The 16,479-nt window shown below is 43.1% G+C and overlaps 1 protein-coding gene across 14 annotated transcripts in view; it reads left to right on the top strand.

Moving 5' to 3' along the window:
* Positions 1-16,479, top strand: part of myo9aa (myosin IXAa) — a 110,471-nt gene that overhangs the window by 44,326 nt on the left and 49,666 nt on the right. For all 14 annotated transcript variants that reach the window (XM_030413693.1, XM_030413697.1, XM_030413699.1 and 11 more), the window contains exons 3-5: positions 13,878-13,972; positions 14,058-14,120; positions 15,689-15,788. In XM_030413693.1, the coding sequence (XP_030269553.1) occupies positions 13,878-13,972; positions 14,058-14,120; positions 15,689-15,788 (258 nt within the window). The remainder of the gene's footprint in view (positions 1-13,877; positions 13,973-14,057; positions 14,121-15,688; positions 15,789-16,479) is intronic.

The raw sequence follows: 16,479 nt of genomic DNA, 5'->3' as shown, positions 1-16,479 counted from the left end.
TTGAATTAAAATTTTAACAATATTAATGAGGTAATAACACAAATGTTTTCTCCATCAGTGAATCAACAAGCTGCTCTCGGAGAAAAATAAGGTCCCCGGTACACTGTTTGAAAGGTAGCAGGGTCCGCCACATATAAACATAGTCAAACAGTATGAAATTGTGTTTTCCTTAAAGGTCCGTTTGTTTGATTTGTTTGTTTAGTTTCATTTTTCTCTTCTGATTAAAACCTATTCCCAGAAAATGGTAAAAAAAAAAAATGCCCGAAACTGACATCCTCATAATTACTAGTTTGTTCCAACATTTAATTATATTCAGTATACAGTGATACAAAACAGAGTAAAGCAGCAAATCCTCACATTGACGAAGCTACAATCAGCATTTCACAGCTTTGCTTGATAAAAGAGTAAAATGATCTGTCGATTAACTAAGTGGATGCACACAGTTGTTTCTGTTTTGTTATTTTTGGGGATTTCTTGATGTAACACTGAGGTTTGGGTTATTGAATTAAAAACTTTACATTGTGACTATTGTGCTTAGTTTTTATTGGTCACCATGTTTGATTTCTAAATGAAATGCAAACCAGTGAAAACGGATTTCTCTCCTCGAGTGTTACTGACTCAATCTGATGTAATTCATCCTATTTCTGAAGTCCGCAACTGCACTTGAACCGGCTGTGATCCCCGCCCAGCCATTAAAGTAAACGTTTAGAGTGATGAGGGCATGGATGTGAGAGGGTGGCATGTAGAGGGATTTCACTGTGGAAGCTGTTACATCATCAGGCTTGTGAATGTCACTGCCGGCCAATAAAATCTCTTTTAATACCAGATTGTACGCATGTTATTCAGACGGGGCGAGGAAAAGCTCCCTCCCTTTCTTTTACTGTTCGCTCTATGAAATATCAACATCATGTTACATCTAGTCCTCTTTGTGTGGATTTTAATTCCAGTAAACAGACAAATTCTTATAAGAACTTCCTTGTTCAAGCCTCTCAGTCACGCTCCTCAGAGGAGTTGTGTGTATGTTATGAGTGAAGGGCAGCTGTTTCCCCTCAGATGCTCCACCAGCTGCCTCTGACCACTGACATGATGGTCTGGACCTTATTCAGGTCAAATCTGTAACAAAAGAAAATTATTGCCAACTTTTTTGATGATCAAATGATTTTTTGATGATTATTGCCAACTTTTTTGATGATCAATTTCAGCCATTTTTAAACAACTAATATAAAATATTTGCTGGTTCCAGATTCTAAAATGACGATTTTCTGCTTTTCTTAGTCATTTCTGACAGAAACTGAAGAGTATTTGGGTTTTGGACTGTTCTGAAGATGTCACTTTGGGCTCGGGGAGATTTTGATGGGCTTTTTTCACATCATCAGCAGATTGTAAGTGATGAAAGTATTTGTTAAAGGTTTCATGATTCTAACAAAGAAGCACCAGATAATGACTAAATGTGTGAATATTTCCCTGCAAGTCAAACGTGGTCATTAATGTGCACTGATCCATCGGTGTTGTTACATCAGCAGCACATTTTGAGGTATTGATGAAAAGGCCTTTTGCTGAGGACACACCCAGGTCTGCAGTGCTGCAGTGTGCTGGCACAGAGTCAAACTGAGAGCTCAGACGCTGTGTGTGTCTGCCTGTGTGTGTGTGTGTGTGTGTGTGTGTGTGTGTGGATCAATATGAGTGCTGCTGGCCCGGTGGCCCGGTCTGCCCAGCCTCACTCGGTGTGCCAGCTCAGGTTATCGTCTGGAGCATTGTTGCTGTGTTTCAGCTGGGGAAGCTCCGTCTGCAGAGACGACGGCTAACGACTGACAGCTGACTGGTGCAGATGGTGTCAGAGAAATGTTTTCAGGATTAGATCCATATTGTGGGTGTGTTGTGATTCATGTGGTATGTCATCATATTATCACCACTACTAGATACTCACCATCTTTTAAAATGTACCCTCACAGCTTAGACCGGAACTAACGGTTATTTCTCCTGATCAACATATTATATATTCTGTTTTTTGGCATTTTGGCTCCATAAAAAATGACCAGAAAATGATCAAATGATCAAAATAAAATCATAATAGGAGACAAAGGAATGTCTTCAAATGTGTTGTTTTGTCAACTTGTCAACTTTACACCTGAGAAGCTGGAACCTGTAAACCATCTGCTCAAAGACGTTAACTGAGCCTTATTAGTTATGTGCCTCCTTCTCCCTGAGGCTCTGTCAGCAGCTCAGTGTTGTAGTGGGAGCAGCGCTCAGTCTGATATTTGACTCAACAATCGAGTCTTGTTCGTCTATATGGTGGTGGAGTGACTCACAGCTCTGAACCGAGCCTGAGTGGGCCGAGTGGAAGGAATGACAACATTTGAGGACCATCAGTCTGTTTTGGTAAAAAGCCTGAAGTGCACAGATCTGGTTCATTGTGGACCGACAGTGGAGATGCTTTCAGATGTACTTGGACCCACTGGATCAGTCTTCATCCTGCTGAAACTGGGCTGGTTCTGTTCTTTAGCATCAGTTAGATATATTGTGGTCCTCACTGTATGAGGAGGATTAAGGTTCCTCTCTTGAGTTATTGTTTTATATCACTGTAAAGAAGTTATCTTGATAACTTTTTCTGGTTCACTTAAATTGTTCTTAACGTTTATTTGAGGGTAAAAAATTGAATCACACAGTAACTGATACTGGGGGACTTCTTCTTCTTCATCATCTTCTTTGTCTTCTTCTGCTTCTTCTTCTTCATCTTCTTCTTGGTCTTCATCTTCTTCTTCGTCTTCTTCTTCTTCTTCATCTTCGTCTTAAACGGATGGCTGACATCCAGCGGAGGATTATACATGGAGCGATAGCTACGAACAGACACAGAGCTCACTTGATCCACGCACTGGGGAGGGTTGTCCTTTCTGTTCACTAACAGAGATCTTAGACCACCTGGTGGTGTCCTGTCCCCGATTGGTAGATGTTTTTAAACATGGGTTGGGGGCTTGGGAGAGGTTTATTCTGTTCCCATCTTTGTCTTTGGACCAAAATACACACCCAAGAAAAGGCAAACTTTGCTTTTACTCAATTTTATTTTTGCAAGTGCCAAACTAGCGATCTGGAAAAGCCGGAAGAACAAACTGCTTGAAAAAGGCTGGACAGACCCAGTATGCTGTCTGAGGGGTTTAGTGGCGGCCCGTCTGAGGGTAGAACACACATATTTCAGACTAACCAACAACCTGGATGGTTTCAAAGCTGTGTGGGCTGTTAGGCAGGTCTTGTTCTCACTGGGGGAGGATGGCTTTTTAGAAAGATGGTTGTTCTATAGTGTTTTGTGAGATTAGTTATGCATCATTTGAAATAAGTATTTAAGGGTTTCTTAGAATGTTGTTAAATAAAGTTACTTGAAAAGTCAAAAAAGTCTTCTCTGTTGTCTTCTCCGTCGTCTTCTTCTTCGTCTTCTCCTTCTTGGTCTTGGTGTAGAGTTGTACCAGTTCCTCTTGTTATTAAGAGAATAGGATTATTATAGGAAGATAAAGTCTGTGAGTTAACATCCTGAACGACTCGCACTAGTGAACTGTCATCTGTACGTTTCTCTCTCTCCTCCTCTCTTCTCTCTCTCTCTCTCTCTCTCTCTCTCTCTCTCTCTCTCTCTCTCTCTCTCTCTCTCTCTCTCTCTCTCTCTCTCTCTCTCTCTCTCTCTCTCTCTCCTCTCTTCTGCCCGTTCTCTCCGCTCTCTCTCCTCCTCTCTCTCCTCCTCTCTCTCCCTCCTCTCATTCTTTCATCCCTGTCCCGGTGCCTCTCATTTACCTCATCTCATTACCACCAGGAAACACTGCACTATTGTTTACCCCGATGAAGTGGAGGCAGCACCAGAAGCTCCCTGGTCCTATTTGTCCCGCCACACTTTGTGCTTCTTATAGCTTTGAGAAAGTTATTTCCTCTGGTTCTGCCGTCTTTGGACCACATTAACCCCTTTGTCACACTGTAGAGGCTGAGCACTCTTATGTAACGTTGGGTCAAGAGTTCAGCTTAGGAAAAGTTTTTTTTCTTTGAAATTGTCACATGGCAGAAAGAGCAGGAATAATGAGGTGAACGAGTGAAGAACAGAGCCAACACTGTGTACCAGTGTGAGATGTGACATTGCGTCAAAGGCATCTTGACAATGTTTGAAATAAATCCTGAGAGGCAGCTGTGGCCTCTGCTACAAATAGTTACCACACAACTCAGGACGAAGAGTTCAGTCTTCTCATTACACTGAAGAAGAAGAATGTGGTTTAACTTCTGTAGAAGAATAGAGAAAGAAGAGAGCCACCTTATATCGTTGTAATGTTCTGATCTTTTCTCCTTGTAATGGCCCAAAGTATTTGATCCTCTGTCCATGTAAAAGACGGTTCCCAGACAAGCAGCAGGTGCAGCACCTGTGATCTTACCTGAGCTTGACCTGCTTTGAGCCTCATCTCTAAATCTTACCTTAAAAGAAAATTGCGTCTGCAAATATTTAGAATTCTGCTTGAATTTTAAAACACAGTACAATGATTATATGACTTCTGTTGGAGGGTTGTGGTTTAATTTAAAGCAGCTACAAGGAACTTTCACTTGTTGTTTATCGGGGCGGCCCCTGTGGACGGAAGTGGTATGATCCAAAGACCTGGATCTGACAAGCTCATGAACTGGCTTTGAAAGTGTGAGACAGAAAGAACCAACATATTTTGAATAGTATCTTTCTTTTTTAACAGCTGTTTGCAGAATGCATATGGTGAGATGATATCCATTTGTGGCTCTGTAAGAAAACAATAGAAACTCCTGTCAGTATATCTGTCAAACCTCTTCTTCTCTGTAAATGTATTAACGTGTATTTCCTGACAATAGTTCCTCGGGGCCCTGAGCTCCAGGGACTGAAAGAGGCCCAGTGGGTTTCTCTATTTCCCATTTCAGTTTCCAGTTGTGTTGAAATGTCACCTCCCTGCTTGTGGCCACACGTACAGCTGAGCCCAGTCATCAACATCTCTAATTTTAGCTGAGTTTTACAGCACTCACACACACACACGTGTGACTTTTAATTCTCCCTCAGTTTACACTACACCCGCAGATCTGTGTGTGTGTGTGTGTGTGTGTGTGTGTGTGTGTGTGTGTGTGCGTTCATGCCGGCAGGGGGGGAATTCAGTGCCGATGGGAAGTTAAAGAGGACTAACCTTCAATTTAGCTGAGCCTGATGTCTGCACACCACTACAGACTGAGTCAGAGCGGAGAGCAGCAGTAAGAGTTAATCTGTGACTTTCTCTTTAATAAACCTTCATCACTGTTGAGATGATTTCATAACCACAGCTTCCTTTTTCACATCTGACAGCAAAGATTTGTAGTACACCTTGCTTACATTTACATTTAAATCATATATCAGACGCTTTTGTCCAAAGTGACATACAGTAATTCATACATACATTCATACTGGTGTTGGTGGCTGCTATCCAAAGTGCCCACCAGCAAATCAGATCTTGCCCAAGGACACTTTGACATGCAGACCAGGGGAATCAAATCAGTGACCTTCCGATAACAGGACACTGGCTCTACCCCTGAGCCACAGCCACCCCATGCTGCCGTGTGCCCATAATGCTTCCTGACACTGATTTTGTGCAGACAGATGTGCATTCCATCAGTGTATGGATGCATTGATGTGTTGAAATGAATAGATTTCTGTCACTGTCTTGAATAAGTGGATCTCTGAGGCGTGTGTCTGCTCTCTGTCTCACACTCTTCCTGTTTAGTTTTCAGTACAGTTGATCTTTTGTTATATTTTTGTTCTGCCCTCCGTCCGCGTTGAACTGTCCACCACGGGCATGTTCGTATTAATGATCTCATGTGTGCTTCATAGTGTGTGACCCTGAAGCCAAACTGCACTAATATAAAGATGTCAGGACGGCAGTTTGTTGTTGTCACAAAACAGATGAGATGCCGTCGTCAGTAATATCTGCTGTGTTTGTTTGTCTGCTGGTGTCTGTGATGTGTGAGAGAACGTGAGAGTGAAATCAGATGAAACACAAATAAAGCTGGGCTCAGACGCCAGAGGGTGGCCATACACACACACACACACACACACACAGACACATCTTTATTTCAGATAAGGAGTGAGTGAGCAGCTTGCAGTGCTGACTCACTGCTGAGGAAAACAAGTAAACATGCGGCCACCCACAAGCTCTGCAGGGAGTCGTTCTGGACCATCAGCAGCAGTTCATCAAGCGTTGTCCAGCAGGCGGATCAGGTCTGACTGCAGTCCCTCAGTCCTGACCTCCGTGTGACATCTAGGACAGTTTGTGTAAATGAAAAAACGCAGTCTGATGATGGCTCAGTCATTATTTATAATCTAACTTGTGTTTCCTGGCCCTCGGGTCAGCTCCAGCCTTGTTCAGGAGTCGCTGTGTTTCGCAGCACGTTGAGAACATTTTCCTTCCCCTGGGCTCGTGAATTCTTTGCTAAATCCTTCACTTAACTCTCACAACAAATAAAGCGTCTGTCTGTGTTCCTGGAAAGTGCTCTCTGCTCTGTTCCTGACATTTTAGATGATGAGACTCTGGTCTGGTTCTCTGGTCCTCAGCAGTCAGTGCTGAGGAAGCTACTGTGAAATCATAGTTACCAGTTAATCCATACAGGAAGAAGCTCAACTACTGTTAGAGTTAAAGTTTGGTTAAAGGGGCTCTGTGTTGTGATGGAAGCCGGATGTTAGTTTATGTTATCGGACACCGTTTCAGACCAATGTTAGCTAGAGTGGAGAGTGTCTGAGACTGGTTAACGTGCATAAAGTCACTTCCTGCGTACTGTGAGAATCCAGCAGCATGAAACAACTTCAGCAGATCGTCCACAGGCTTTCACAGACAACCGAGAGGAACCAGGAAGGTCTCGCTTTTCACATCACGTTACAGTCCGCTCACACATGGCCAATAAAAAAAAGCTTTAATACATGTTAGCTGCTGCAACTGTTACATGCAGCTCCTTTAACTAAAGTCTCTTAGAAGAAATAGTTCAAACTACTCTGGAAACAAATGCTCAAATTCACATCGCACATGTGATCTCTAGTCCTAACAAGATATAATACAAATCAAGATGTGAAAGTGAAAGTCACCCGTACCAGTAGTACTCGCGTAAAAGTCTTTAAGTGCTATATAATATAATACTTGATTAAAGAGTAAGTAGATTAAACATGTATTTGCATGTATGTAGATACTTTATAATATGGGTTGACTGATTTTCAGCTTTGCCAATTATTGAATCTAATTCTCATCATTTTCTGATTATTGAAATCCTTTTTTTTTAATGATTATATTCAATACTCTGTTTTGGCTCCGATACAGACAACCTTGACAGTAGCTCGTAACTAACATTTTAACAGAATTGTAGTGCAAAATTTATACAAGAACCTCAAAACTGAACTTAAGTACAGAACTAAATGTAGTCAAATGAAGTAAATGTCTTGAGTTGCATCCATCACTGAATGTGATGTAGTTAAACTAGTAGTTTAAAATCATAAACGCGAAACAGTGTCACCATCACACTGCTGCTAACAGTTATTAATGCAGATGTTAACATCATCTTTTCTGAAGTCTGTCTCTGCCTTCAGATCGTTATCAGTGAACATGGGAAGAGATTCATTCACAGATCCAACAGTCTAATGGTTCGTCCTCACAATTTCCTGGTTAGTATCGCTCACTTTTCAAACACAGTACCATGATGGAGTCCTCACACACCCGGAGGAGAAGAAATCTGTCCTCCTCCAGGATTCACATACACGTCTATAATTTGTCAAACAGCATGGGAAATGAATTCACTAATTTCAAGGTTTTGAAAGTTTTTGATTTGCTTCAGTCTGAGGGGCCTTTGTGACTCAGGAATGTGGCTCCGCTCATCATGTTCTGTAATTCAGAGAGGTTTATGTTGTTTGAGCGATGTCTCTGATACTGAAGCCGAGCAGTCCTGGAGATCCCTGATTATTTTTCTATTAGGACCGGCTTTCATCTCGTCTCTGTGACTAATGTTCACTTCCTTCTGATGGACTCAGGAGGACTTTCTGATTGGGCCAAATACTTCAGTCAGCTGCTGTGCTGATCAAAGGTGCAGCTTTGAATTAGGTTTTCTTGTTTTCCTTTCTCTCACATGTTTGTCAGCTGCACAATCAATCAGTCCACATATTATTAGAATCACATGGTTCACACAGGCCCCGATGAATGTCACGTCATCATGATTTCAATGAAGATTGTTATTCAAAGCTATTCTTTTCAACTCATCGTCAGTCCTATCACAATCATAATGTCTTTTTACTTTAAGTTCCCATGATTTAAAAAGTGTTGTTCGAGTGTTTTTATCACGTGTCTGGCTCCATATCTCACCTACACACCAGTATCAGGCTCAAAAATTGATGGTAAAAAGGCCATTTTATTGGTATTTTAGGAGTTTGTAACTTCCTGGAAAATCATCAGCAATGATGCACTTGAAGGCGTAACTTAATTATTTGTCCAACACACACTTTCTTTATTTTATACCAGGGATGTATAAAAAAAAAAAGGAAGGCACCAGAGGAGTGTGGATCACTGTACAGGAACACAAAGTCATTCAGTCATGTGGATGAAACTGGTTCATGTTTTAGGCAGAAATATTTTCCAGTTTCTTCTCCGCTGCCCTCGAGCTGCTCTGGTCCGACAGCTTTACTCATCGCTAAAGTAACGACTAACTAACAAACTGCTAACAGATGCTACAGCTAGAATAGAACAACTGAGTTCAGTTGGTGTACCGAGGAGATTCGTGGAGTTTGGTTGTAGACAGACATGGTTAGCTTTGCTGTTTAAGTAAGCGCCAACTGCTGGATGTAGTTAACTGCCATCTGCTTGGTAAGCGGTCCTTGCTGACTCAGCCCCGGGTTGCTAGGGGAAAATCATCTTGATACTACGTAGTTGTTATTATTATTAAAAATTGATCTGCATTCTGCATTCATGCTCAGATATTGGTCTGAAGAGATTAGTCTGGACGCACCAAGTTGCTCATCACTGTTATTTCCCAGAGCTCAAAGTGACGTCTACAAACAGTCCAAAACCCAACTATTGTTCATTTATTATCATACATGACAAAGAGTAGCTTCAAGTCCTTAAATTTAAGAAGCTGCAACCAGCAAATGTTTGAATTTCCTTTCGATTGACCAATCCTTTAATCAACTTCTTGTTGCAGCTCTAATTTTTGGATGCTGATGTTAGCATTTAGCTCAAATCACCATATTGCCTCACAGAACTTTAACGAAGTGTTTTGAGGATATATCAAGTGTAAAATCAAAACAGTCTCACGTATGTTTATTGCTCCTTCAGCATTGAGGGGAAAAGCCTCCTAAATGTTTCACCCTGACAGTTAAACCTGTGCACTTCCTGCCTCAGACTCTATGTAAACGCCCTGTTCTGACAGAAGCAGCCGCTGCCAGAACCCACATCCCACCGTACTCACTCAGCTGGGAACCGTGACGGCAGAATCCCCCCCTATGATTACTCAACCACAGTGACCACAGTCCACTCCGGCCGGCAGGACCTGAGGTGTGAGATTACAGTGGGTACGGCTACGAATTAGCCTCTGGAGAATGTTATCTGCCCACACACGTCGCGACACGACCGTGATGCATGTGGGTCCGAGTCACTCTTTCTTTCATTGTTGACATCCTGTCCACATGTCTGTGGTGGATGAGTCGGTCTGGTAATGGGCTCGGGAAAGGATATGAATCTACAAAGGTTAAATGAGCAATGCTTCTTGGATCACACGGATCTCCGCAGCTACTGTCAGAGGAGGAATGTTAAAAATGTGGTGACACTTTCCTAAATCAATTTGCAGTCAGTGACTCAGAAGAATGCTGTTTTTATCTCACGGCCCATTTCACTGAAGTTACTTGGAAATTCATACAAAGCGATTCTGTGTGCAGTGTGAGACCACGAGGTCACGTGACCTCTAAACACAACCCGGTGTGGAAATTCATTTGTAACCCTCAGCAGTTAATGACTCACTAAAGATGATCTCCTCTGTGAGTTCAGTCAAGAAGCCTTTTGTCTGAATTCTATCTTAGGGCTGAGTGACCTCTGCATCCGCTAACACTCCCAAACACTTCTGCTCCTCTCCTCTCCTCTCCTCTCCTCTCTGCTCCTCTCCTCTCCTCTCCTCTCTGCTCCTCTCCTCTCCTCTCCTCTCTGCTCCTCTCTGCTCCTCTCCTCTCCTCTCTCCTCCTCTCTGCTCCTCTCCTCTCCTCTCCTCTCTGCTCCTCTCCTCTCCTCTCTCCTCCTCTCTGCTCCTCTCCTCTCCTCTCTGCTCCTTTCCTCTCCTCTCCTCTCCTCTCCTCTCCTCTCTCCTCTCTGCTCCTCTCCTCTCCTCTCCTCCCTCCTCCTCTCTGCTCCTCTCCTCTCCTCTCTGCTCCTCTCCTCTCCTCTCCTCTCCTCTCCTCTCCTCTCCTCTCCTCTCCTCTCCTCTCCTCTCTGCTCCTCTCCTCTCCTCTCCTCTCCTCTCTGCTCCTCTCCTCTCCTCTCCTCTCCTCTCCTCTCTTAGACAAGGACCTAATTACCTTGCCTCAGACAGAAGCATTAATAGAATCTGAACTGATTGCCTCTTTGTGAGGCGGCGCTGGAGGTCTAATTGATTTCCTGGTGGAGAACCTTCTGTTTCATATTGCACTTGTGTGACTCTGTACACCAAGTGTTCCTGATGCAAACATTAATGCATTGAATTTTTTAGAAAGTAGACTTTTTAGTCTCATTCTGAATTCTTCAGATACATTTAAGCCGGGTTCAGACTGCAGCAGCATCGGGCTGATGTAACCCTGGTTGGTCCTCCCAGCAATCAGCGGAGAATCTGGGCAGAGAGCTCTGTCCATCCAGATTATTTGTTCATGTCAGGGGTGTACTGATCCAACATATTTGATGCCTGGGATTCAAAATCTGGATGGCCGTTATTGCTATTACATCAGTATTTATTTCTCACTGTGAAGTGATAGTGTTACTACGCCGAGTTGTCTCCATGTGAATCACGTGAGCGGCTGCGCTGTCTCCTCTGGTGTGAGACTCTCTGTGACGTCCTGTATTTATTTTATTTTCTGGTAATGTGTGCAGGTTTAAAATGAGGCGGCTCATCTGTGAAGCCTTACATAACGGGAGGTGTACATGAAGCTTCACTTTGCTTAGACGTCAAAGATTAATCAGTTAGTCATCAGCTATTGAATTAATTACCTTCTACTTTGATAAACTATCACTTGTTTTGGATCAATATGTTCCCAGAGTTCACCGTCCTGCAGAACTAAAGTGTATCATTGTGACAGCCACAACTGTCAGACGTCTAATTAAAGTGTTTCTCACAGTGACGACATAATTCAGATGTTTTACGGTTGTTGACTCGAGGACGGTCGGAGCTCTTCACTTATAAAAACATCACATCAGCCCGGTGGCGTCTGGCCCGTCTCTGCGACTCTGACCGAGCCTGCAGACAGACACATTACACCCAGAACACACTGGCACCATCTCAAGTCCGTCATTGGTCTGCCTTTGGCTCAGTCTGTGGTCTGGAGCCAAGAATAATGTTGTTGACCTGCTGGAGTGACTGAAGTGGTGCGAATCATGTCTGTACAAACAGTTGGAGCTGTGGTGTCCATTTTGAGTCTTTGGGAAAAGATCCTCCCTCCGATATCCTTCCACTCTTCTCATTTTACCTCCGTCTGCTCCGTCTACTTGAGCTGAGGTTAGTCACTTAGATTTCCCAGAATAACTTTTGACAACTCCCATCGGAGCGAGGAGGCTCGAACAAATTTGCATTGTTGTGGGTTGTTTGCGTCGGTGGAAAGAGCAAGAGTGCAGGAAAATAATGTTTCTCGGTTGAGAACAAGTTGTCTTGGTTCTGCTCTGCATTCAGCTCAGTTTGAGGTCAGTTTGGGTGAAAAGAATCTGATTTGTTTCTGATGGTTTGATGCTTCTGTCCATTAACGTGTGACTGAAGGTTTCTCTGTTGCTTTTTAGCAAGTTTGATGTGTCTGATGTTGTGAAGACAGACGGCCATATCTTTTTCTAAGACCTGAAAAGATGACATTATCTGATATTCATGAATAATATGCTGTAATATCTCTTGCATGTAAGAAACTCTGTCTGCTGCAGGGCTCAGTGATCGTTACGTCTGCGGTGACATTTCTGTTTTACTGCCGTTGATATCGAGTGAGCCAAGTTTGAAGAGTACAAACTGTCGGCTGTAAAGATGTCTCGTCTATAACTGTGCATCTTTTTTACACAGAGCAGGCGGATGAGCACACGGACATAAATCAGCTCTCAGTATTTGAGTTGTTCCACATCCTGCTTCCTGCTGGCCCAACACTAAATGTTGAATGTCAGGCCGTTTCATAAAAAGCACTGAAAGGTCCAATATCTGACCCGTCTGACCCGAGTTCCTCACACTGTTGTCATGAAGGTTTCAGCACTTGTTTTTTATTGGCTGTCTGTTCAGGAAGTTTCACTACTGACTGACGGCCGTCTGTCCTTGTCTGACCTGTAGTTCCTGAACCAGGCAGGTTATCCAGTTCAGAGACGGACGGGCCGGTGAGCAGAATACCAGCTCCTCTGAGAATGTCCAGTGAATCAGGCGTCACATTTTCAAACCTACACTTCTGGATGTGGAGTGATATCGTCACCGTTCCTCGCTTTGACCTCGAGTGCTCTTTCTTTGTCCAGACAGCAGAGCTGAATATGTTTTTCCACAGCCTCTGCCCGTTTTAATGATTTGTTCAGCCTGATGAGTCATAAATGAAAGCCGAGTCGCTGCTGTGATCCAGTCCTTTGAGCCAGTCTGAGTCCTGGTTTCTCCTCGTCCCTGATTCCAGAAAGCATCTTATTCCAAAAATATCTTATCGGAAGGAATATTAGATGTGCAAAAACACACAAATTCAGCTCAGATGGAAACAATTGTCATTCCATACTTTGACAATAATAGCAACAATAATAATGATATCGTCAGTCCTATTTGATCACACTTGTGCTTTGTCTTGTGAAGCTTCGACTTGTGGCTGGAGAAGAGAACCAAACTTCTGAATTGTTTCTTCTGTGTTGCATTGCAGCAAAGAGCCAATCGTGGCTCTCTGAAAGAAAGCACAAGCGACAGATGACCTCATTGACTCTTTACAGTTCCGGCTGCAAATGTGTGCATCAGCCTGACGCTCTGTCATGTTGCCTATTAGCTTGGCATTAGTCTTTTCCTAGAATGCGTGCAGGTTAGTGGTGTTGGTGCCGGGTGGTGTCAGGGAGGTGTATTCCCATCCACAGGCGCAGGGCTCGGGACAGCTCTGAGTGATTCAGTGAGGAATTTGTTTACTTGTGGCGGAGCTACAAATAACTGCAGGGTTTATATAGGGCAAAAAACGACTTCCCCTCCAGGCAGCCATACAACATAAACAGAGCTGCGAGGGGAAGTACTGGACCGTCTTATTAAAGCACAACCACTACACATGTTCCACACGGCCACATGGATCCCATTACTCACTGAGGAGCTTTTTTTCCATCAGGCCTGCTGGCCCCGGCCCCTTCATCCTCGCTCTGGCAATTTGTCTGACTCTGACTTAAATAGATCCTAAAACCATGTTATTAATCTGTCTCGGACCGATGCTGTTTGAAACTATGTAAGAGGAAAAGCTTGCGCCGCGCCGTCCCGGCTGACAGTGTTTCAGGACAATGTCTGGCACGAGGCCAAAGTCTCTGTGTGCTTGACCCACAAACAAATAATCCACACCTCGAGTCCACTCAGAACTTGACCTAAAAAATGTCTGCCATCATTCACCTGCGTGTGTGATATATACTGTGTGGCCTTCACCTTGTTTTTCTCAGCGGGTGTTTGTTTCTAATCTCACCACGTCTTCTCGTCTTCCCCTTCAGGCATTTGGAAACGCGAAGACGGCCCACAACAACAACTCCAGTCGCTTTGGCAAATTCATCCAGGTGAACTACCAAGAGAGCGGCACCGTGAGAGGGTGAGAGACCAGAAACAAATGCTTTGTGTTTTCGTTAAAAAAGATCAGGATTTCAAGTTAATCATTTTATTGTCCTGTTTTTCAGAGCGTATGTTGAGAAATACCTCCTGGAGAAGTCGAGGCTGGTCTACCAGGAGCACAATGAGCGGTGAGCACGGATCGTAAACATAACTTCAGATCTTAGATGGGTTTGTTAAGCAGGAAGTGACACTTTGAAACCGCTTCACTTCTGAGAAATGGTAAACAATTACTAAAAAATTGACAACTATCAGATGTTGACTGAGATCTCCCTCACATTCACACACAACTCATTTGTTTAGCACAACTTATGTGAGTGCATTTATTTGAATTTACTTTACTTGTAATCTATTGTGTCCACATTGATATAAACAAGGGTGGTTCCACATCCAGACATGGAAAGCATGTAAACAAACACAATTGCAACACAATCTGGTCCGTTGAATTAGTTCTTACATGACATCTGAAGTTAAAACTTAACTCGGTATCAGTAAAGTATAAGGTAAAAGGTAAGGTATATATTAATTCTAGTACAAAGTATAGATTAAATGGAGTACATCTGAGTGAACTTAACTCAGAAAGCCTGTTGTTTGGGTCATGAAGTGAATTGAGCTCTAATTGGGACTGACACTAATGTGCTGGACTGGCTGGACGGCGTGGTGAAGGGTTAACCTCACCAAGGGGGGCTCACTGTGGGGCCCCGGCCATAGCCACCTCTTATTGAGACGGATTGCTGACTCCAGGCCCAGGTGTGTGTGTGTGTGTGTGTGTGTGTGTGTGTACCAAGAGAACCATGGTCGCAACGCTGCTGCACGCTTTTGACCCCTAGACACACAAACTGAGCTGTCACGATCCTTTTTTCTAGTTTTCTCTTTAGGTGTTGTTCAGTTACGTGGCTCCAGAGGATTAGTGAAGCAAACTGGTGTGGGGAGTAATATCTGGACTAACATTGGACAGTTTGATTGTAGCAGAGACATTTACACTCTCTGACATTTCATTTAGCACCAAGTTTCTATTTGTCAAACACTTTTTTATTAATGACAGTATATCTGGTAAATGAATGACTGCAGTCTCACTGTTCATTCTCTTTTTCTTGACAAAATTAATACTAACATTGCATGCTAACATGCTAACATTACCCTGCTGACATTCTAACATGCTACCATTTAGCTACTTGTTAAGTGAATATATGCAAAATGTTAGCATGTTACTAAGCTCACTATTTGCATAATACCATGCAAGATATTAGCCTACATGAGGTCTGACATGTCTTAACTTTATTCTAATTATTATTATTCTTTAGTATTTAGCTCAGTAACTAACAAGCCAATACGGTAAACACTTCAACCCAAATTTACTGTGTAACTACTATGTAGCATGCTATTTTGCTAGCTGTGAGTTTGATGCTGACATGAGTTTAAGCTAACATGCTATGAGTTAAGGCGCTTACTGACGTCATGCTAAAGTGATCACACATTTCGATGCATTGAGTCTTTTTAGGGTTGTTATTGTGTTAAATTCCTCCTGGTTCTGCTAACCATCATCTCGTTCTCCATTTCAAGAGGAACTTATTTTGTCCTAGATAGATTATACTGTCATTTAAAAACACCAAAGAAGACATTTTGAATAGTTAACCGTAACGCTTTTAATTTCCTTTGAATTTAAATATAACATGTTCTTTTCTTTTCTCATTTGTAGGAACTACCATGTGTTTTACTACCTGCTGGCAGGAGCGAGTGAAGAAGAGAGGAAAGCCTTTCACCTCAAGAAGCCTGAAGAATATCATTACCTCAGTCAGGTGGGGTCTTCACAGTCACACACAGACAGAACCTGCTTTTATCTTGTTGTCAATTTGTTTGCATCTTTGAGCGTCGCGTCATGTGTTGTGCTGTGTTTGGTTTTATGTGTATGTGTGGTGTTGTGTTGTGTACAGTATGTTTGTGTGTCTCTGTACTGGTGTCATCTTCCAGTCCTTTGACCCCAGCTGGCCGAGTACAGTCACCTCATGTGTCTGCAGACAGGACAGGAAGGAGAGAACTCAGGACACAAAGGAAACACATTCCACTGTTGGTCGCTGTCAACACCTCTGTCTCTCTCTCTGTCTCTCTCTCTATCAGTTTGTGTTTTTTGTGTTTATTTGTTTGTTGGTTTCCTTCATTAACCTTTGACAGAAGCACTCACACATCATCACCGCTGAAACACCGCCGACCAACACACAACAACAGAGACGAAGACAAAAGCAGCATATGTCACTTCATCTGTTGCTCGTGTGGACCACAATGAGAACAGGTTTCTCATAGCCATGAAACAAAGACACAATAAACTCACACACACACACGCGTGTGAAGCGTATGGAATGTGGATGTTGTGTGAAACTTGTTGCGTCTCCTCCTCTGAGCTTTGACAGTCACGCCAAGACAACCAGTGACCTGCTCCCTCCTCCAAATCCCTCCACCTACGCAGAAGCGAGCAGGGAATTCCTTCCATTC

This window comes from Sparus aurata, chromosome 4 (genome assembly GCF_900880675.1).
Source record: "Sparus aurata chromosome 4, fSpaAur1.1, whole genome shotgun sequence".
NCBI classification, from domain to species: Eukaryota; Metazoa; Chordata; class Actinopteri; order Spariformes; family Sparidae; genus Sparus; species Sparus aurata.
Note: the sequence above shows the minus strand (reverse complement) of the source record. Positions and strands in the feature narration are given on the sequence as shown.